Source organism: Caenorhabditis elegans, chromosome I (assembly GCF_000002985.6).
Source record: "Caenorhabditis elegans chromosome I".
NCBI lineage: Eukaryota > Metazoa > Nematoda > Chromadorea > Rhabditida > Rhabditidae > Caenorhabditis > Caenorhabditis elegans.
In genome coordinates, this window is record NC_003279.8 from 2,202,678 (window position 1) to 2,223,309 (window position 20,632).

At 34.8% G+C, this 20,632-nt stretch overlaps 3 protein-coding genes across 18 annotated transcripts in view; 2 read left to right on the forward strand and 1 right to left on the reverse strand.

Annotated features, from left to right (window-relative positions):
* The window catches only part of afd-1, a gene marked incomplete at both ends in the record, with an annotated part of 49,607 nt that extends 42,640 nt beyond the window's left edge, over positions 1-6,967 (forward strand). For 5 of the 15 annotated variants that reach the window (NM_001306401.3, NM_001306403.3, NM_001306405.3 and 2 more), the window contains 4 exons: positions 897-1,187; positions 2,248-2,631; positions 4,643-5,161; positions 6,417-6,656. In NM_001306401.3, coding sequence (NP_001293330.1) covers positions 897-1,187; positions 2,248-2,631; positions 4,643-5,161; positions 6,417-6,656 — 1,434 coding nt within the window. Of the gene's footprint in view, positions 1-896; positions 1,188-2,247; positions 2,632-4,642; positions 5,162-6,416 lie in introns of all 15 variants that reach the window. The other 10 variants (NM_001306402.3, NM_001306404.3, NM_001306406.3 and 7 more) reach the window with 6 other exon arrangements.
* Positions 6,968-13,420: 6,453 nt separating this feature from the next.
* On the forward strand, positions 13,421-16,810 carry W03F11.5 (uncharacterized protein). The gene is made up of 5 exons (NM_001026486.5): positions 13,421-13,606; positions 14,412-14,515; positions 14,566-14,771; positions 16,286-16,487; positions 16,546-16,810. The coding sequence occupies exons 1-5, from the start codon at positions 13,540-13,542 to the stop codon at positions 16,738-16,740; spliced, it is 774 nt and encodes a 257-aa protein (NP_001021657.2). The 5' UTR covers positions 13,421-13,539; the 3' UTR covers positions 16,741-16,810.
* ule-1 (Chitin-binding type-2 domain-containing protein) lies at positions 16,791-19,636 on the reverse strand (the record flags this gene model as incomplete). 2 transcript variants are annotated; one of them, NM_058541.7, is made up of 4 exons in its annotated part: positions 16,791-17,035; positions 17,882-18,251; positions 19,405-19,523; positions 19,565-19,636. In NM_058541.7, the coding sequence occupies 4 exons, from the start codon at positions 19,614-19,616 to the stop codon at positions 16,869-16,871; spliced, it is 708 nt and encodes a 235-aa protein (NP_490942.1). The 2 variants fall into 2 exon arrangements, with proteins under 2 accessions (NP_490942.1, NP_001293326.1); NM_001306397.3 differs by lacking the exons at positions 19,405-19,523; positions 19,565-19,636 and having other exon boundaries at positions 16,869-17,035; positions 17,882-18,119.
* Positions 19,637-20,632: the final 996 nt, after the last annotated feature.

Here is a 20,632-nt window from a genome sequence, read left to right on the forward strand (position 1 = left end):
GCTTACAGAATAGTTGAAAAATTACAATTTTAAAATTTTATATTTTCTAGAAATTTGGATAAAAAACCGGATTTTTAGAGTCGATGCACCATGATTGGATTTTTTTTGAAAATTACATTTTTTCAAGTTTTATATTTTTTGATTTTGAAAAAATCGCGAATTCCCAAAAAATACGAATATCCAAAAAAAAACCTTTTAAAAAAGTTGAAGTTGTCCACTGGGAGCAGGGATGGATTCACCCGTTCACCCGTTTTTGGGCATTTTCACGGGTGACGGGTGACCCGCTCACCCGTGGTCTCGGAAACGGGTGAACGACAACTTTTTTAAACGAAAATTAACATCAATTTCATGGAAATCAAAGGATAAAAAAGTTGAAATACTTTCTTGAATTAGTTTTTTTTTGTTATTTTTCGTTCATTATTTTGTTGTTTGTTCGATAAATGGAGAGTTAGTGCTCGAACTAGTACGTTTTTTTGTCGAAAAAGTTATTTGGACATTTTTTGAACGGGTGACCCGCTCACCCGTTTTTTTGAATTTTACGGGTGAAGTCCATCCCTGACTGGGAGTACACGAAAAATTCCCTGGATTTTTTTGTTCGAAAAAATCAATAATTTTAAGTGAAAAAATGAAATGAAATTAGCTGATTTTTAGATAAAATTAGCCAATTTTTTTAAAGAGAAAATCCAAAAAAAAAATCACAATAAATCACTTGAGATGTCCACGAGGACTACACAAAAATAATATTTTTTATTTACGAAATTTTTAGAGAAACATGCCATTTATTTTCTAAAATCAGCCAATTTTTAATAGAAAATTCAAAAAAAATCACAAAGTTGTCCACGGGGACTACACGAAAAATTCAAATGTTCAATTTCCCGAATCTCATCATTTTCCAGCCAAACGCCTCATTCTCTCAATCATCAATGACTGGAAGTGCGAGAAGTTCAGTGTTTGACAAGCTTCCATCTCACTACCGTCACTCGACACGGCCTACAGTAATCCAGCCAACACGTCCAAGTGCTCAATCTCCATCGGCTCTTCGAAAAGCGGCCGCCGCCTCGCCGGTCAGCAATCTGTACCGTCCGACGTCGGCGTCGAATCTGTTTGCACCGCCCAGAAATTCGGGCGGTCTCGTCGGATATTCGAGTAACGCGGCACGGGAGTCGACACAGGATATTCATCGAGCGGTAGGTGTTCAGGCCTGATGGAAAGGGGATCTGTGAGAAGGAGATCTACGAAAAAGTTGTTTCCGAAGAAAAACTTTACGGCGATGTTTAGCATTTTTTTTTTCTCAAACTCGATGCACCATGTTTGAAAATCACTAATTTTTCGAGATTTTTGCTGGAAAATGTGCATTTTTGGACATTTTTAAGCCTAAAAACTAGCATATCGATGCACCATGATTCGAAATTCAGCTTTTTTGAAGAATTTTTAATGAAAATCAACATTTCGACGAGTTTTTCGTTCATTTTTTGGCTCGATGCACCATGTTTGAAAATCACTAATTTCTCCAGTTTTGCTGGAAAACGTGCATTTTTGGGCATTTTTGAGCCCAAAAACGAGCATATCCATGCACCATAAATCGAAATTTGTCGTTTTTTCTAGAATTTCTCCATGAAAATATACATTTTCGACGAATTTTGCTCTTTTCCCGAGAAAATTGGCAATTTTTTTGAAAAAGGACACATTTTGATGCTCAAATATTAAGCAAAAAAGTGTGAATTTTTGCTTTAAAAAACACATTTTTAGTGAAATTAGACTCAAAAAATAACAAATTTTTCGCCAAGTCGGATGAATTCAAAATGTTCCACTTTTTCTATGAATATTTGAACAAAAATCTACAATTTTGCTGTTTAGCACACAAATTTTCATTTTTTTTAGTGGCATAGTGAGAAAACTAAATTTTTTAAATTGAAATTTCTGTAAAAAAAACCGCACCAAATTTTTAGCAAAAATTTTTTAATTTCATTCTTAAAAACATTAATTCTCGGAAAAAAGCCGAATTTCGAATCATGGTGCATCGATGTGCTTGTTTTTTGGCTGAAAAATGCCCAGAAATTTCGTTTTCCGGCAAAAACTGGAAAAAAGTTAGGGATTTTAATATTTATACATGGAGCATCGAGTCGATCGTTGTAAAGTTTGGAATATTTTTTCGTGGATCTCCATCTCGCAGATTTCCTTTTCATGGAGTCTCGCTTTGTGCAGTGGAGCAACCTTGCAGTGTGTCCCCAACTTACCCCCTTTCAGCTAAATGACCTGGAACTCAACTCACCGCTCGCCAGATCCACGCCGAATGAGGAGTACCGTATCCCGCCGCCTAGAGTACCTACAGTAACCTCCACCTCCTCCAACTATGCCCCTCTTCATTCTATTCGACCGGCAAGCATGTATGGATATCAGAGCCCGAGCTCTTCTACTACAGTAATCCCGGCTCCAAAAGGAGTGGCTTCTTCCTCTAATAACACTTCTCCCCGAGTGAATGTGACGTTGGGTGGAGCATTGAGCTCATCGAGATCTCATAATAGTCTTTCACAGGAGCCAGCCATTGTTATCAGGCCTGTCGACCTGAATATGCCGAAAGCGACACCACCGGCGTCGATTCGTGGAGCTGTGCCGACGGCGATTACACAGGTTTGGAGCACACCGTTTTTTTTTTGGAGCATTTTTGCGTGATTTTTGAGGAAATTTTGGCATTTTTTTAAAGGAATTTAGGCGAATTTTAACGATTTTGTGGCGATTTTTTGAAGAATTTTTGGAGCATTTTGCAAGAATTTTGAGGAATTTTTGACGAATTTTTAGCGAATTTTTGGCGAATTTTCGAGAACTTTTGGCGTTTTTTAAAGGAATTTAACTAATTTTTGAAGTATTTTTAACGAGTTTTCGAAAAATTTAAAGCGAATTTTAAGCGAATTTAGCGAATTTTTGAAGAATTCTCGAAGGAATTTTGGCGAATTTTCAACTGATTTTTGGCGATTTTCTGAAGAATCTTCGGTGCATTTTGCAAGAATTTTGAGGAATTTTTGGCGAATTTTAACGATTTTTTGGCGAATTTTTAGTGAATTTTGTCGAATTCTAGATGAATTTTGGCAAGTTTTTGGCGAATTTTTAGCGAACGTTAAGCGAATTTTTAAGAAATTTTAGCGATTTTTTTAAAGAATTTTTAGCGAATTTTTGAGGAATTTTTTGGCGAAATTTGAAACTCATTTTGGAGATTTTTAAAAGGAAATTTAGCGAATTTTTGAAGAATTTTTAAATTAATTTTGGTGAATTTTCAACGGAATTTTGGCGAATTTTAACAGTAATTTTGGAGAAATTTTAGCGAATTCTCGAAGGAATTTTGGCGAATTTTCAACCGATTTTTGGCAAATTTTTGAAGAATTTTTGGAGCATGTTGCAAGAATTTTGAGGAATTTTTGGCGAATTTTCGAGAATTTTTGGCGAATTTTCAACGGAATTTTGGCGAATTTTAACAGCAATTTTGGAGAAATTTTAGCGAATTCTCGAAGGAATTTCGGCAAATTTTCAACCGATTTTTGGCGAATTTTCGAGAATTTTTGGCGAATTTTTAGCGAATTTTCGAAGAATTTTTAGCGGATTTCTCAAGAAGTTTTGGCGAATTATAATGGAATTTTAGCGATTTTTTAATAGAATTTTTAGCGAAGTTTCAACGGAATTTTGAAGGAAATTTTAGCGGATTTCCTAGGAAGTTTTGGCGAATTTTTAAACAATTTTCAGCGTACTTTCAAAAAAAATTAGAACGAGTTTTGAAATTAATTTTAGCGAGTTTTTAACCAATTTAGCGAATTTTCAAGGGAATTTTCAAATTTATTTTGACGAATTTTCAAACAAATTTGGCGGATTTCCAAGGAATTTTTAGTGAATTTTTAGGGAATTTCACTGAATTTTCAAATTTATTTTGGCGATTTTTTGAACAATTTTAAGGAGTTTTCAACGGAATTTTGGCGAATTTTCGAAGAATTTTTAGCTATTTAAAAAAAAATTTTTAAGCTAATTTTCTAAGAAATTTGTCGAGTTTTCAAGGAATTTTTAGTGAATTTTCAACGGAATTTTGGCGAATTTTCAGGAAACTTTTAGCGAATTTTCGAGGAATTTCAACGAAATTTTAGCGAATTTCAATTTTAGTTTTTTCTAGAATTTTGGCAAAAATTCCAAGTTCCATAACGAGAAAATTAATTATTCTTTCACCGAAAAAAAAACGATTTGAAATTTAACATTTTTTGGTGAATTTTCGAAAAAAAATTCCTAAAAATTCCAAAATCGAATTTTCTGCACTATTGAATAAAAAAAAAATTAAATTTGGTTCGCAAGTTTCTGGCTCTTTTTCAATAAAAATTTATGAATTTTTCTTAGCATTTCCCAGAAACATCTAATTTTTTTGCACTATTAATCTGCAAATTCTGCAAGCCTTGTTTTCTAGAATTTTTCTCGAAAATTTTATATTTTTTGGTAAATATTCAAAAAAAAATCGATGCAACATGAGAACTACATTTTTTCGGACTTTGGAAAATAGCTGGAAAATCGAAATACTTTGAAAATTTGAATTTCCAGCCAAACTTTTTCTCGGAAAATTGAATTTTCCACCAAAATGTTTTTATCACTATAAATTTTTTTTTATCTTCAGGCTCTTCAACTTCAACCAAACGGCGGTGGAGCAGTACTTCGTCAGGTTCGGCCAGCATCCGGGCTCCGCGAGCGACTTCAGGACGCTGATGTTCGGAATTTGGAGAAAACGAACACAGCACTGATGAGCTATGAAGCAGTGAATGAGGAGCTCGATCGACTCGACGCTAAGCAGAATACGATGACAATTGACGAGCAACGGAGATATCGAGAGCTACTGAACGTTGTCGCCGAGCAGAGCCGAGCAAGGAAGCTGCTCTCGGAGATCAGATCACCACCTACATCTTATCAAGAACGTGAAATTCCGATTCATGTGCAAAAAGAGCAGCAGCAGCACCGGCGGGAAACTGTGATTGATGATATTCCACACTCGAGCTCAAGTGTTGAGAATGTGTCACCTGTGAGCCCGCCGGAAAGTCGAAAAGTTCAATTTATTGATGAAGTTGTGCAGTATCAGACGCCGACCAGCGGAGCCAATCACGCTTTCTTTGATGATGTGCCGGTTTTGGATTCGCCTGGGGTAAAATTTATTTTTAAAAAAATAGAATTTGGAGATTTTTAGGGTTTGAATTTGAATAATATAAATTTTCAGCCAATTTTTGGTGCAAAAAATGGTTTTTTTCAAAAAAAAACACGAAAAAATTCAATTTTCAGAAAAAAAAACACACTAATTTCCCAAGAAACGTCAATTTGTTTCCAAAAAAACCAAAAAATAACTGATTTTTTCTCAAAAAAAGCAAAAAAAAATCAATTTTCCAAAAAAAAACCCGAATTCGCCTGAGGTGAAATCCATTTTCTTTGGCCACAAAAAAATGAATTTTGAGATTTTTAACACTTTTTTATTCGAAATTTTTGAATTTTTCAATCAGAATTTGGCCATATTTTGGCACACAAAAAATCGATTTTTTGGTTTAAAATTATCGACAAATTATCGTTTTTCCGGCAAATTCGGCAATTTGCCGGTTTGCCGATTTGCCGGAAAAAAAATCGTTTGTCGCCCACCCCTGATTTAAAAAAAAATTTTTTTTTTAATTTTCAGCCAATGTTTGGTGCAAAAAATTATTTTCCCAAAAAAAAACGACTTCTTTTCAAAAAAAATTTTTCCGAAAAAAAAACAAATTTCCGAAAAAACGTCAATTTTTTCTCAAAAAAAAACCAAAAAAAAAAAAACGGTTTTCTTTTCCATTTTCTTTGGCCACAAAACATTGAATTTGGAGATTTTTAACACTTTTTTATTCGAAATTTTCGAATTTTTCAATCAGAATTTCCCATTTTTGGTGAATTTTCATCTCGATGCACCAAGATTGACATTAAAATTGTTTGCAAAAAAAAAATTTTTCGGTTGAAAGATTTTTACAATTTGAGTATTTTCCATTTTTGGTCGATATACCATAATTTTTTGTAGTTTTTGGTGGAGAAATCCTGTTTTTTTTCAGAATTTTTCTATAAAAATTAGCTTCTCCATTTTAGGCCAATTTTTTAAGTGCAACAAAAAATACCTTTTTTCCAAAAAGTGCCCATGTTTCCTACAAAAAAACCAAGAAAAATATATATTTTTCCAAAAAAAAATCCCATTTTTTCCTGGAAAAAATCCCAGAAAAAATTCATTTCTAAAAAAAAAGTTTCCAAAAAAAAATTATAAAAAATTAATTTTTGTCCAAAAAAATTCAATTTTCCAAAAAAAAAAAAAACCAATAAAAATTAATATTTTTCAAAAAAATCAAGTTTTCGCTTACAAAATATCCTTTTTTTCTAAATAAAAACCCTATTTCCAGATCGTCGGCACCAACGAAATCTACCGTGATCCCCGCCAACGTCGGCTCAACGAGCTCCAAGACCGCAATCGCAGCTCGGAAAATGGAGCGGCGGACGGCGCGAAGCTCGGCTTCCGCGACAAGCAGCGCCTATTCGCACGGCAAATCGGCGAGGACACGGCACCACGCCAACGAATGAATGAGAGCAGTGCTCAGCGGCTCATTGAGACGGACATTGCCGCCACCCCGCAAAAGCCATAATTCTTATGTATTTTTAAAGAAAATTGTTTTTTCACAAATTTTTGAACTCTCTTCCCTCCTAATCGGTTATTATGTATTTTATGTTTTTTTTTCTTTGCTTCAAAATATTTGAATATTTCTCGCATTTTCTCATTTTCTTCTTCCTCTTTCACTATATTTTTTGTCTCATATATTTTTACATATATATATATCTATATTTACAAATTCCACGCCTCCTGCCTCCCCCCATCACTCAACAATTGGACCTAAATTGTTTCAAACTCAACTAAAAATTCAAAAAATAAAAATACTAGAATATTCTATTTTCCCCTCTGAGATCGAACAAATCAAACGGAAAATAATTTTTTCGATGGAAAAAGGACATGTTTATTTTAGGGTTCGGTAGATCAATTTTGAGTCCGCTAGCTACAAAATTAACCATTTTAAAGGAGTTTCAAAATTCTCATTTTTTACAAAAAATTGGCATTTTTGCCACTTTTTAATAGTTTTTGACGGGTTAAACCTAGATTTTCTGAATTCAGCATATATGAACTACCCGTTTTCAACAAATTTTGACAATTTTTATTTTTGCCTAATTTTTTTTCAGCCATAATGACTGTCCTTTTTTTTTTGGGCAAAAATGTTTATTTCTGAAAATCTTCGAAACCGCTAAAAATTAAAAAAGGGCAATTTTTAGGGTTTGGAGATCAATTTTAAGTCCTCTTACTACAAAAACAACCATTTTAGAGGAATTTCAAAATTGTGATTTTTTTACAAAAATTGCCCGTTTTTGCCACTTTTTAATATTTTTCGGTAGGTTTAATCTAGATTTTCTGAATTCAGGATATATGAATTACCCGTTTTTAACAAATTTAGGCATTTTTTTTCATTTTTGCCCAATTTGTTTTTTCAGCCATCTAATGACTGTCCTTTTTTTTGGGCAAAAAAATAATTTCTCTGAAAATGTTCGAAACTTCTGTATTCTTAAAAGGACAATTTCTTAGGGTTCGGAGATCAACTTTGAGTCCTCTAGCTACCCTAATTTGTTTCAAACTCAACTAAAAATTCGAAAGATAAAAAGATTAGAATGTATTCTATTTTCCCCCCTTCCACATAAGATCAAACAAACCAAATGCTAACGGAAAAGAATGTTTTCGATGGAAAAAGGACGTGTTTATTATCATTTTATCACTCCACTTCAAAGCAATGCGGATATCAATTGTGTATCTTTTACTCCTGCTAATTAAAAAAGATCAAATGAACGCAATGATCTTAGGAATAGAGGTCGCGGTGATCGGTGGCCGCGCGAAAACTCGACCACCAGTTTTTTTTCTCGTTTTTACGCGGTCATGTTTGAGAGGTTTGATAGTTCACGCGCTTCTGGATTCCCTCATATTTTGAAATTTAAGATTTTGACGAATTAGGCCATTTGAGCTTGTCCCCAGCGTCGATTTACGGCGCGTTGCGTGTCGCGTCGCGGCTTTGGTTTTAGTAACTTTGTAGCTAGAGGATTCAAAATTCACTCAAAAACATTAAAAACTGCCCTTTTTTAAAATATAGTGGTTTCGAACATTTTCAGAAAAAATATTTTTCGCCCAAAAAAAGGAAAGAAAAAAAATTGAGCAAAAATGAAACATTGTCTAAATTTGTTGAAAACGGGTAATTCATATATGTTGAACTCAGAAAATCTAGGTTTAACCCATCAAAAACTATTAAAAAGTGGCAAAAATGGGCAATTTTGGTAAAAATCACAATTTTGAAACTGCTCTAAAATGGTTATTTTTGAAGTTAGAGGACTCAAAATTGTTCTACAAACACTAAAAAACTGCCCTTTTTCAGAATATATAGATTTTGTACGTTTTTTGAATTTTTTTTTTCGCCCAAAAAAAGGACAGATGGCTTAAAAAAAACGAATTGGGCAAAAATAAAAAATTGTCTCAATTTGTTAAAACTGGGCAATTCATATATGCGGAATTCAGGAAGTCTAGGTTTAACCCATCAAAAGCTATTAAAAAGTGGCAAAAATGCCAATTTTTTGTAAAAAATGAGAATTTTGAAACTCCTTTAAAATGGTTAATTTTGTAGCTAGCGGACTCGAAATTGACTCAAAACCATTAAAAAATGCCCTTTTTAAGAATTCAGTAGTTTGGAATATTTTCAGAAATATTACAATTTTTGTGAAAAATAACAATTTTGAAACTCCAAAAAAATGGACAAAAAATGACAGTGGCTTTAAAAAACAATTTTTGGGAATATCTGAAATTCTAGAGATCACCCTGCAAAATCCATACACTTTTGGCAAAATCAAATATGCATTAATGTTGGATCTTTGTGTTTTAATTGATCTCCCCCCCCCCCCCCACCTCCTCCAAATCATTGTCACAAATTATATGATCGGAAGAAAATCGCGAAAAGAAACGCTTTCTGTTTCTTGTGTTTCGTCACAGCCTAAGAGTCGTTTTCATCTCGAAAGAAAACTTACAGGAGGTGATGGTGTACTGTAGTGATAAGATCAATTTGGGTACATTTTGATACACTATTTCCTCCTTCCCATCACCCCTCCCCCCCCCCCCCCAGCTTAAGGCTTTCATTGTTTCTGAGGGACGACGACAAGAACAGGTGTATCAGTTATCGTTATCATCACTCTTTTCCACACTAAAATAGGTCAAATCACTGTCCATTTTCCCCCTCTCTCAAATTTCTCAGGCACACATCCGAATTGATCGTTCAACGACCAATGACGCGTTTTTGGTTGAATGTTTCTTGTTCCAAAAATAAACTCTCTCTTGGGTTTTAATTTTCTTTTAAACCAAATTAAACCATTTTTTAATTGATCCTTTGATGGAATGATCAACACCATTTTTCAAAGACCTCCCGCCCCATTCTCTCCTTCATGCGATTTCAAATCGTTGCTTTTTGTTCTCATTTTGATCTCTTTCTCTCTCTCTCTCTTTCATAAAACTTATATGTTCTCAGTGCAGAGAGTGTTTCTTTAAAAACTTTGTACAGTTTTCGCTTCATGGTTGAATTTTTTAAAACTAAACTTGAATGTAAAGCAGTTTAGCAGTTATCAAGTTAAACGGAAGAAGTTATATTTTCTACAAGTACAGTTCAAGAAAATTCAATAGCCACTTATCAAATTTTTCTGATCGTTTATTTCAAATGAAAAAAATGTTTAACAAATAAAGGAAAAATGGACCGATTCCATGAGACACAAAAAAGATCTACCTGTAAAAAACTGTTTTGCCCGTTTTTTGAATACCATTGTTTATAAAAAGGCACTTTTAATTTTTATCCCTGTTTTTTTTTGCTACATATGCACGTATACGACTCAAAAACTGTTTTCTAAATTATGGTTTTAAAAGAATTTTCGTGAAGCAATTTTTGACTATTTTCAGTGAAATTTTTAGTATGTAAACGCGGTTCAAAATATTAACCATTTTCACAATGATTTTTCGACCCGACTTCGGAATGTCCAATATTTCATTTTTCGTGGTTTTTTTTCCTTTGGTGTCCTTTCTTTTTATGCATTTTTTGGAATTTCTGGGTATTTCTCTTTTTGGTTTTTCCCTTTCCCAGCCTCGCCTAAGCCTAAGCCTAAGTTTAACCCTCTTAAAAAGTTACAAGAAGGTTTTTCCTTGCGCTTGGAGCGCAAAAGAAAAGAAAAAGAGCTATTTAGACTTAGGGTGCCCAACTGGAATAAAATATAGGAAATCCTTATGACACACTTAAGCCTAAGGGCCCGAAAAACATACTAGGATGCCCAACTGGAATAAAATATTGGAAATCCTTATGACACACCGGCGGTATGGCGCGGCTTAAGCCTAAATAGCCACTTTTATCAAAATACATTTGAGCTCGCTTTGCGTTTTACTCTAACTTCTCAGGCAACTCAAAAGTAGTCTGTGGATATTTTTCAGTAATCTAAATGAAGATTATTTCTAAGAAACTTGGAAATTTTGTAATATTTGAAGGGATGCGAGCAATCTCTACATATTTGCGATCAACCTTTGGAGATTTTTTTTTAGTAAAGTTATAGAATGCCAATATACAAACTCCTATCTCATGGGAAGAAAAGTTCAAATTCTGTACCTGCGTATATTTTTTTATAACTCCGTTCTTTCCACAAAAAAGGCCTTCTTCCCATGAGACAGGAATTCAAATATCGGCAGCATTCATAGGTACAGAATTTGAACCTTTCTTTACATGAGATAGAAATTTTACATCGATCAAGTTAACCCTCAAGTAAAGTGGGACCTTTGATGAATATAATCACTCTGATGATATCTAATTCCGATGATTAATCCATTTTTCTTTCTCTCACACTTATGAACTAAAAATGATTACTAAATTAAGGCGGGATATTCTAAGGTGTGATAGCATATGATATTTATTTTTAAACTTAAATAAAGTTTTTTTTTATTTTTGCTAAAAAACGAATAGTTTACAACCGCCTCGCTCAAATGTATTTTGATAAAAGTGGCTATTTAGGCTTAAGCCGCGCCATACCGCCGGTGTATCATAAGGATTTCCAATATTTTATTCCAGTTGGGCATCCTAGTTTTTTTTTCGGGCCCTTAGGCTTAAGTGTGTCATAAGGATTTCCTATATTTTATTCCAGTTGGGCATCCCAAGTCTAAATAGCTCTTTTTCTTTTCTTTTGCGCTCCAAGCGCAAGGAAAAACCTTCTTGTAACTTTTTAAGAGGGTTTCATATATTTTATTAAAATCGGGGCGAAGCCCTGATTTTAAATCCATATTGTTTTTTTCTGTCTTCCACTATCCCTGCAAATAGGAAAGATAATGTGTTCTTTCTGATGAAGTAAAAATCATCATAAAATCTTGAAAACTGAGAGCAGGAGGTAATATTTGAATATATTGGGTCGTAAATGTGTGTCTCTCTGTGGGTGGAGTGGCGATGTGTTGGCAGCCAACCCTTCAACGAACTGTATCTCCCGCCTGTATCTCCCTTCAAAGTGAGAATTGAGTTACAAAAATTTGAGGGAATATGAAAAAAGGTGTAAGGATTTCAAAAATATTAATTTTGAAACACCAGACCAAACCACTTTTTCTGGGCATGAGGCAAAAAATTAATTTTTTGAAAAAATTTCAAACTGGCACAAAATTTTTTCAAAAATAAATTTTTCACAAATTGTTAGTAGATTTCATTTTTCATAAATATTGTTCATTGAACACAAAAAAGAAAACAAAGATTCATCAAAAAATGAGTGAAAAATCGCAAAAATTCGAAAAAATCAGTGCTGAAAAACTCGATTTTTTGGCGGTGCTGAAAAAAATTTTCACTAAAATTTTTTTGAAACTTAGTTTTTCGGATTTAACGTCAAATTTTGAATCTATATAAAAAACAAAATTGAAATTGATCTCAGATTGAGTGAATAATAAACGCTCAAAGTTGAAAAATGAACAACGCAAAAACGGCAGTAACTTGCTTCAAGGTCGGTTATCTCAGTGAGTTTTCACTCAATTTTCGAAATTTTTTTGCTCTATCGCTTTAGAAATATTTGTAATTTCATTTTTTTTCCTCAAAATCAAAATATCTCAAACGACCGCCATCCTACGAGAAGCGAAAAAAAAAGTTTTTGGAAAAAAAAACAAAATTTTTTTTTCTGCCTCGATTTTCAAAATGAAAAAATCACTTTTTCGGAATAATTTTTACTTTAAAATGTACCTACGATCTTTTTATACAACAATTTCACCTTGGAACCAAAGATTTCTCAAAGACAACAGCGCACAAAGCGGTGGTTTGCGAAAAAACACGAAAAAAACACACCGAAGTGGGAGGGGGGAGGTCAAAATTGCGAATTTGACTTTGGAGCTCTCTAAAAGAGCTCATAGCTGATGGATCTGGACGATTTGTATGTTTTTCGACGCATCTCGTCGAGTACTATAAACTGCTAAAAAATCTCGTAAAAATCGCAAAAACTCGATTTTTCCTGCAAAAAAAAGAGGCGAAAAATGAGAAAAAAAAACGTGATTTTTGGAGGATACTCGAAAATACTCTTCATATCTCGGCTCAAAGAGCTCCAATCTTTCTGAAATAAAGCATACAGAGGTGGGGCAAGCTTCTTGAAGAGACAGCAAAAAACCGCATCAAAATCCATCCACCCACCGTCAAGTTACACGCGCGTTTTCAGAGCGAACGAAAAACAGAGCATAAAAAAATTTAGACGCCCGCACCCGGACTCGAACTTTTGTCGGATTTTGAAGCTTAATATCTCGGCTCCTGTAAATCGAAATTGGCTCAAAATTCACAAGAAACCTTATCCTGCTACGATCCTCCTGTCATTAAATTTTCGTGAGCTTAGACCGAAAACTGACAAAACGCCAAACTTTCAAATTTTAAAAAATAGTTGAGGGTCATTTTGAAAACACCTTAAGCTCCATAACTCGGCGAGTTTTGATGGAATCAATTTGAAATTTTACACGGAAGCTTCTTAGTGGCCTATACGTCTCTGTGTTAAATTTCGCTTTGATCGGCCAACGGGAACCCTTTGAAAAATGAAAAAAAAAACGCTGTAATCCTAACCCTAAATAGCGTCAGAGCTAACGCTCCCCCACTGACGCCAAGCCTAAGTCTAAGCCTAAGTTTAAGCCAAAGCCTAAGCCTAAGCCAAAGCCTAAGCCTAAGCCTAAATCTAGGACTCATCCTAAGCTTAAGCCTACGCCGAAGCTTTAGCCTAAACCTAACCCATTTTTGAATTTTTTTTTGAAAAATATTTTATTGTTAGAATCAGTAAAAAAACTTTGTTATAACAATGAACTTCCAGGTTACCTGACCATAAATCAAGATCAACATCTACAGTACCCCATAGGCCTGTGTGCCACGACAGAATTTATTTGTAAGAAGAAAAAAGCAGGATAATCAACAGTATGCGATACATTAAATGGTCGGACGAATTCATGTTCCGCGCATAACAATACTGCTTTTATTCATTACTATTTTCTCAGGAGGTTTGTTGGTTGAAAAAAAAACATTAAAATACTCCGAAAAGGTTAGAACTTTTCAAAACTTTCAACCAAAATTGTGGTAAATTTCCAAATGTTCCAAATATGTGGACTTTTTTTGAGCATTTCTGCATTTTCCGTAGAATTTTTAAAAACAATTAAAACGCAACTAAAATATAAAAATCGCAGAACATTTTTTTGGTCGGTTTCTAAAACTATGATAAGTTAAACCTTGGTTTTTACCAGCTTTTGGTTGAATATAAAAAAAATTTCAAAAAATTGGCAGTTTAGCAGTATAAATCAGGGTGGGAGGCGATTGCTGTTCGGCAAATTGATTTGTCGGGAAATTCGGCTAATCGGCAATTTGCCGGTTTGCCAATTTGCCGGAAATGTTTATTTTCTGCAAGTTGCCTATTTTTGCTAAAATTGTTTAGAGGGATTTTTTGTAAGACGGAAACACTTAAAACTGTGTCGCTTTAAATTTTTCCCGTTTATCTAGATATTTTCATAGAATTTGCTTACTTGTAGGAAAATTCATAGGAATTTTGCCATTTGAAATTGAAATTCCAAAATTTCCGAAAATTTGAAAAAAATAATTGCGAAACCCCAATTTGCCGATAATTTTTGGCAAATTGCCTTTTTTCCGGCAAATTCGGAAAATCGGCAATTTGCCGGTTTGCCGATTTGCCGGAAATTTTAATTCTTTCAATTTGCCGGTTTGCCGATTTGCCGGAAATTTTAATTCTTTCAATTTGCCGGTTTGCCGCCCACCCCTGCTATAAATACATATTTTAAGAATTTTTATTTCCAGCAAAGTCCTACGAAGAAGAAGAAGAAGTGCCACGTGGAATCTACCACTTTAGTGACACCGACCGAGACATCGAATCGAGCTTTAAAATTCCAGATTTTGAGGCAGTGAGATACAATTTTCAATTCAATTCACTAACTTTTTCCAAAAATTTCAGCTGGATCCAATCAGATTAGCCTCCGACCTAATGTCATCCGCAATGAAAGTTGACACAAAACGAAAGACACTGGCGGGAATTCAAATGCCATTTTCACTAACGGGAAGGCCTATGAACTTACAGATTGATGGAGAATCTCATGATGCCGTTAGTTTAGTAGATGATCCTAAGAAGAGGAACAATGAGAAGAGCATGGAAGTTAGGAGGTTAGTGAGGGATTTGTGAATGGGCGCCTACCTGCCTACCTACATGCCTACCTATCTGCTTATAAGCCTGCTACTTTTGTAGATTTAAGCAACTCAAATTTGTTTTTATTAATTCTTAAAGTTGCTGCGAAAATTCCGATTATTCCGATATTCAGTGTACCTCAGAGCAAATCAAAAGACGAAAAATTCCTGGAAAATAATTAAGAAAAATTCGAAATAAAATTTCAAAAAAATGCCTACCTACCTGCTTATAAGCCTGCTACTTTTGTAGATTTACGCATATTAACTTTGTTATAATAATTTTTTAAGGTTCTGCGAAAATTTCGATTTTTCAGTGTATCTCAGAGTAAATCAAAAGTCGAAAAATTCCTGGAAAATATTTAATTGTGAAAAATTCGAAATAATTTTTTTTTAATTTCTGGGAAACTGTTAATCTATCGAAATTACGCCGAGTTTCATTAGAAAAAAATTCTCCAAAAAAAAATTTCCCAGAAATTATCAAAAACTGGGAGATTTTCTTAAAATTTATGAAAATTATTTTATTCAAAATTGTATCAGGTACCGATTTTTGTAAAATTGTACCGATTTTTTTTTCGAATTTTTTTATCGATGCACCATGTCCAAAGTACGCCTATTTGTCATGGGGAACTATTGGATTACTGTAGTGGCACTCTAAAAAATTTGAAACCCAAAATAAAATATAACCGAGCTAAAAAAAATTCCTAAAAAAATTAAATTAAAAACACCGAAAACTTAAAAATTATTAGAAAAGTCAAATTTACTTTTTTTTCAATTTTCAGATTAAAATTCAAAAATAATTTCCAAAAAATAGACAAACTTGCAAATGTGGTATTCAAAAAAAAACTAGAAAGCCCAAATTCACGTTGCAGGCTTAGGTAGCCCTGAAGGCTAACAGAAATCTCTCAAAATCGGCCATCGATGCACCATGACCGAAAATGTGCATATTTGCCAAGGGTTAATATGTATTTTGGATTATTGTAGTGATACTCTAAACATTTAAAGTCCAAAATAAAATTTAAAACAACTAAATTAGTTTTGCCAAAAGTTAAATGTTAAAAATTATATTAATTTTTTAAGGTGGAGTAGCGCCAGTGGGTTGAAATTGTTGAAAGCCACTCCTTTGGTCCCAAAATGACTAAATACCATGATAAAACTTTTCAAAATATTTTTGAAAATTTTTTATTTACTGTCAAATAGTGATAATTACTCAGTTTTTGCATAGTTTTGAATAATTTTGAAAGTCGACCAAAAAAAAAATTGTTTTTTTCGGCATTATTTATGTATGTTTTAATTTTGTTTAAATTATTTGTATTAAAACATTGTAGGGGTAAAAACATTCGACACATTTTGGTAATTTGCCAAAACTTTGACCGGAAATTATGAAAAATCTAAACATTTTTGGAGTGTTTTATTATCACACATTTTCACTCTACCAACAATTTGGCGCAACTTCTATACATCACTCAATGCCAATACAAAGTAACTATTTCCAGGTCCGACATGACTCCAGACTCGCGGCGAGCATTTTTACGGGCTCGTCAGGTATGCCTCGAGCAGTCTGCAGATTCTTGTGACGAGGCATTAGACACATTCCATCGCGTACGGTACGGGAAATCATTGCTCGGTGGGGAGGAGGACGGAGAGAGTGAGCAATATCGGAGCATTATCGAACGAAGGCTCAAGGAGGTGACTAAGGTATCGTCCAATCAGCGCCATTGGCCACGCCCCTTTCGCTCATTGGTTTCAGTTTCAGACGTCACATTCCACATCATCACCACCAGGAACTTCTGATCCATATACGGATTCCGGATCCCATGAAGAATCGGATGAAATAGAGGAGAATCTGGAGCCGCTTTCCAGAAAACCCACGTCATCAGGCCGCTTCTCCCATATCACATTACCAAAATATCATGACAAAGCACACAGTTTTCTTAGAGATATCAACTAGTCGCTAATTTATTATTTTTTTTTTGAAAAAAAAAATTGAGAATTGTAAAATAAATAATACTGTAAATTGATTTATTTATTCACAATCAATTTCAGATTAAGCTTAAAAACCATATATATATCAAAATATCACTTCTTAACCTCATTTGGTGGGTAGGCAGTTGGACGCCATGTTGGTTGATACGTCGGCTGAACGGTTGGGCTTGTTGGACGGCACTGACCACGGTTGTGGTCGCACGTCAGCTTGTGCTGGTCCCAGATGGTCCCTTCTCCGCAGCTACGTTGGGTCCAGAGGCCTGGAAAAATGTAGGGTTACTGTGGGGTTACTGTAACGGTACTGTAGGATTCATGTAGGATTACGGTAGGGAATACTGTGGTGGAATTTGAAACTTCAGGCAAATCGGCAAATCGACAAATTGCCGAAATTGCCGGAGAAACGGCAACTGCCAACAATTTTCGGCAAATTGTGAAGCAGCATTTTTTTTTGGAAATTTCAGAATTTCAATTTTAATCGGCAAAACTGTACGCATCCTATGAATTTTCCTACATTTATTTTGAAAAGTAAGCAAATTCGATGAAAATGTCTAAAGAAAACGCACAAAAAATTTCAAAAAGGCATTGTTTTATGTGCTTCCGTCTTTTAAAATATCCTTCTAAAAACTTCCGGCAAATTTATGTTTCGCAAATCGGCAATTTACCGAAAATAAAAATTTCCGGCAAAGTGCCTGAATTGAAACTTTCCGGAAAATCGGCAAATCGGCAAATGGCCATAATTGAAAATTTCCGGCAAATTGGCAAATCGGTAAATTGCCGGAATTCACAATTTTTGGCAAATTGTCGGAAAGGCCAGAATTGAAAATTTCCTACAAACCTGCAAATTGCCGAAAATAACATTTCCGGGAAACCGACAAAATTTGACGAATTGTCGACAACAAATTTGCCGTTATACCTATAGTTAGTAGGGTTACTGTAAGATTTCTGTAAAGATACTGCAGAAGCCTTAAAAAACGGTAAGAAAAATGGTAATTTTCAGCTTACTGTAGGGTTACTGTAAGATTTACTGTAGAACCAAAATTGATGCTACTCTAAGATTACTGTAAGAGTACCGAATAGGCTTTGAGGGTACTGTAGGAGCCTCTTACCTGAAGCACACTGATAGAAATTCTTGCAATTGTAAACATCCGGCTTATACCCATCATGACCGGCAGATTCCTTGCATGCACCATAGTATGGAGTAGTTGTAGTCGTCGGCCATGTTCTCGTCGGGCGGTACGTGGTCTGAATGGCCACACACATGTTCTCCCGTTGCACGAAAACCGCATCAGGCTGGCAATATCTTTTAATATACTCTGTTCCATCAGTTGAACACTCGAGGAACATGGTATGGTCATGTGGGTACGGGATTCTAGTGCCAGGGTAGCAGCGGTGGCCCTGAGTTGGTCGGGGGCGAGTCGGGAATGGTGGTGGGTAAGGACGGGTAGTTGGGAATCGGGACAGGTAGCAGAAGCCAGTCTGGAAATTTTGAACCATTTTATAGGCGGAGCCTCAATGTGAGCCTTGGGTAGAAGTTGCATTTTCAGAAAATTTGACGCGAAAGTGAAAAAAAAAAAGTTTTAGAAAATCTGGTGAAACATTTTTGAGAAAAAATCTGTGAATTTCTGAAGTTTTCTCTGAAAATTCAAATTTTTAGCGAATTTTGGCGAATTTTCAAATTAAAATTTTTCGATGCACCATGATTAATCACGGATTTCTGGCTTCCCTCATAAATTGAAATGGAAGAGTTTTTGCCGAACTAGGCCATTTTGGCTCGGCCATATCTGGGGTAGATTTACGGCGCGTTACGTGTCGCGTCGCGGCTCGATTTTAATTGTAAAACTAAATGTATTTGTCCGTGTGGAGTACACGACTTTCCCAGTCCGGCAGGCGATTGTCAATGGAGCGCGAAAAATTCAATGAGGAAGGCCAGAACCCCGTGATTAATAAAAACTATTTTTTTTTAGTTTTCAGAGAAAATGATTTTCCTGAATTATCCATAAAAATCTAATTTTTTTGCACAAATTATCTACCAATTATGCAGACCTGTTTTCCTAGAATTTTACTCGAAAACTCTACATTTTTCCGTGAATTTTCAAAAAATTCCGAGTCAATGCACCATGATTTAATAAAAAATTTAAAAGCTAAAAAATCGAAATTTTCTGCACTTTTTGAATAGAAAATGCAAAAAATTCAGATTTGGCTGACAAATTTCCAACAAAAAAGCACAAATTTCTATATTTTCAGGCTCTTTTTTTTAATGTATGAATTTTCTTTACCGCCCGTTTTTCTAGAACTACCCATAAAAATCTAATTTTTTGCACTATTTATCTGCAAATTCTGAAAGCCTGTTTTTCTAGAATTGTTCACGAAAACTCTACATTTTCCGGTGAAATTTCAAAAAAAAAAGTCGATGCACCATGAATACATTTTTTCGGGATTTTTAAAAAATTCTGGAAAATCGGAATTTTGTGCATTTTTTGAAAAAAAATGTTTTAGAAAAACTGGCGAATCTTCTGACAACGTTTAGTTGAAGATACCCTACTCCCAGGCTGAGCCTAAGCATAAGCCTAAGCCTAAGCCTAAGCCCCAAACCTACACCTAGGCCAAAGCCCCAGAATAAAATACTTACTGTAGCATCATAAAAATAGTTAATCTGACAAGTTACAACAATCCACCGCCCACCCTCACATTTCCAGAATTTGTTCGAATCAAAATGAGCGTCCTGGTCACCTTCGTTGCAGCGGCCCGCTGAAAAGTTTTTTTTCAAATAAAAATCTAAAAAGTCTTACCTTTTGCTGAAGCAGTGGCCATCAGACCCAGAAAAATGAGGAAGAAGAGCATTTTTCGATGATTGAATGAATTTTGGTGATAGCTCGAGAAGGTTTTATAGCACACAAATTGAACAAAAGACAATTGTTTGAAAAATGTATTGGGCATGAAGAAAAATTGAAAATTTATGAGTAATTGATGCTATTGAATTGAAATTTCAGACGATTCGTCATCAGATGGACGTCTCGGAATTGAAATTTTCCAGCTTCTGCTCAGAAAATTTCAAAAAATCAAAATTTTGCTGTGCTGGTTTCCCATCTTCTATACTTCCATATATGAGCAGCCTGAGTTGTTATTAGTAATTTGTACAGTACCCTCAAAGCCTATGCAAGTTTTGATTCTACAATAAATCTTACAGTAACCATACAGTAAGCTGAAAATTACCATTTTTCTGTACCCATTTTTTCAAAGACCCCCGCAGTATCCTTACAGAAGCCCATCTATGACATAACTTCACGATATTTTCACAGAAGTCTTACAGTAACCCTACGGTACCCGTACAGTAACTAAACAGTGATCATAGAGGACCTCAACGGGAGGCGTCAACTCAAAGTTCCCACTCTACAGTATTTCCTACCGTAACCCACACCAATCCTACAGTACTTTTACAATAACCCTACAGTAACCACACATCACTCTGACAGTAATCTAAAAGTACCTATACAGTAACCCAACAGCAATTCTACAGTACCCCTTCAGTGCTCCCTAACATAACTCTATAATACCTCTACCGTAACTCTATAGTTATCCTACATTACCCCAAATCTTTCCCTACAGTAACCCTACAGTAGCTATACAGTGAACTTACAGTAACCCCCCAGTACCCCTACAGAATTCCCTAGCGTAATACTACAGTACCCTTTCGGTAACCCTACCGTAACCCTACAGTATCCAACAGTAACCATATCCCCCATCACATACCCCTGCACTGATGTGGTTCTAACCATACTATATCCCTACAGTAACCCTACAGTACCTCTACAGTAACCCTACAATGCCTCTACAGTACCTCTACAGTATCTACAGTT

Coding starts and splice junctions, on each gene's coding strand:
- W03F11.5 (NM_001026486.5), top strand. CDS start 13,540: ATGGTCGGACGAATTCATGTTCCGCGCATAACAATACTGCTTTTATTC. Junction 13,607..14,411: donor CATTACTATTTTCTCAGGAG/GTTTGTTGGTTG, acceptor TTTTATTTCCAG/CAAAGTCCTACGAAGAAGAA. Junction 14,516..14,565: donor AAATTCCAGATTTTGAGGCA/GTGAGATACAAT, acceptor CAAAAATTTCAG/CTGGATCCAATCAGATTAGC.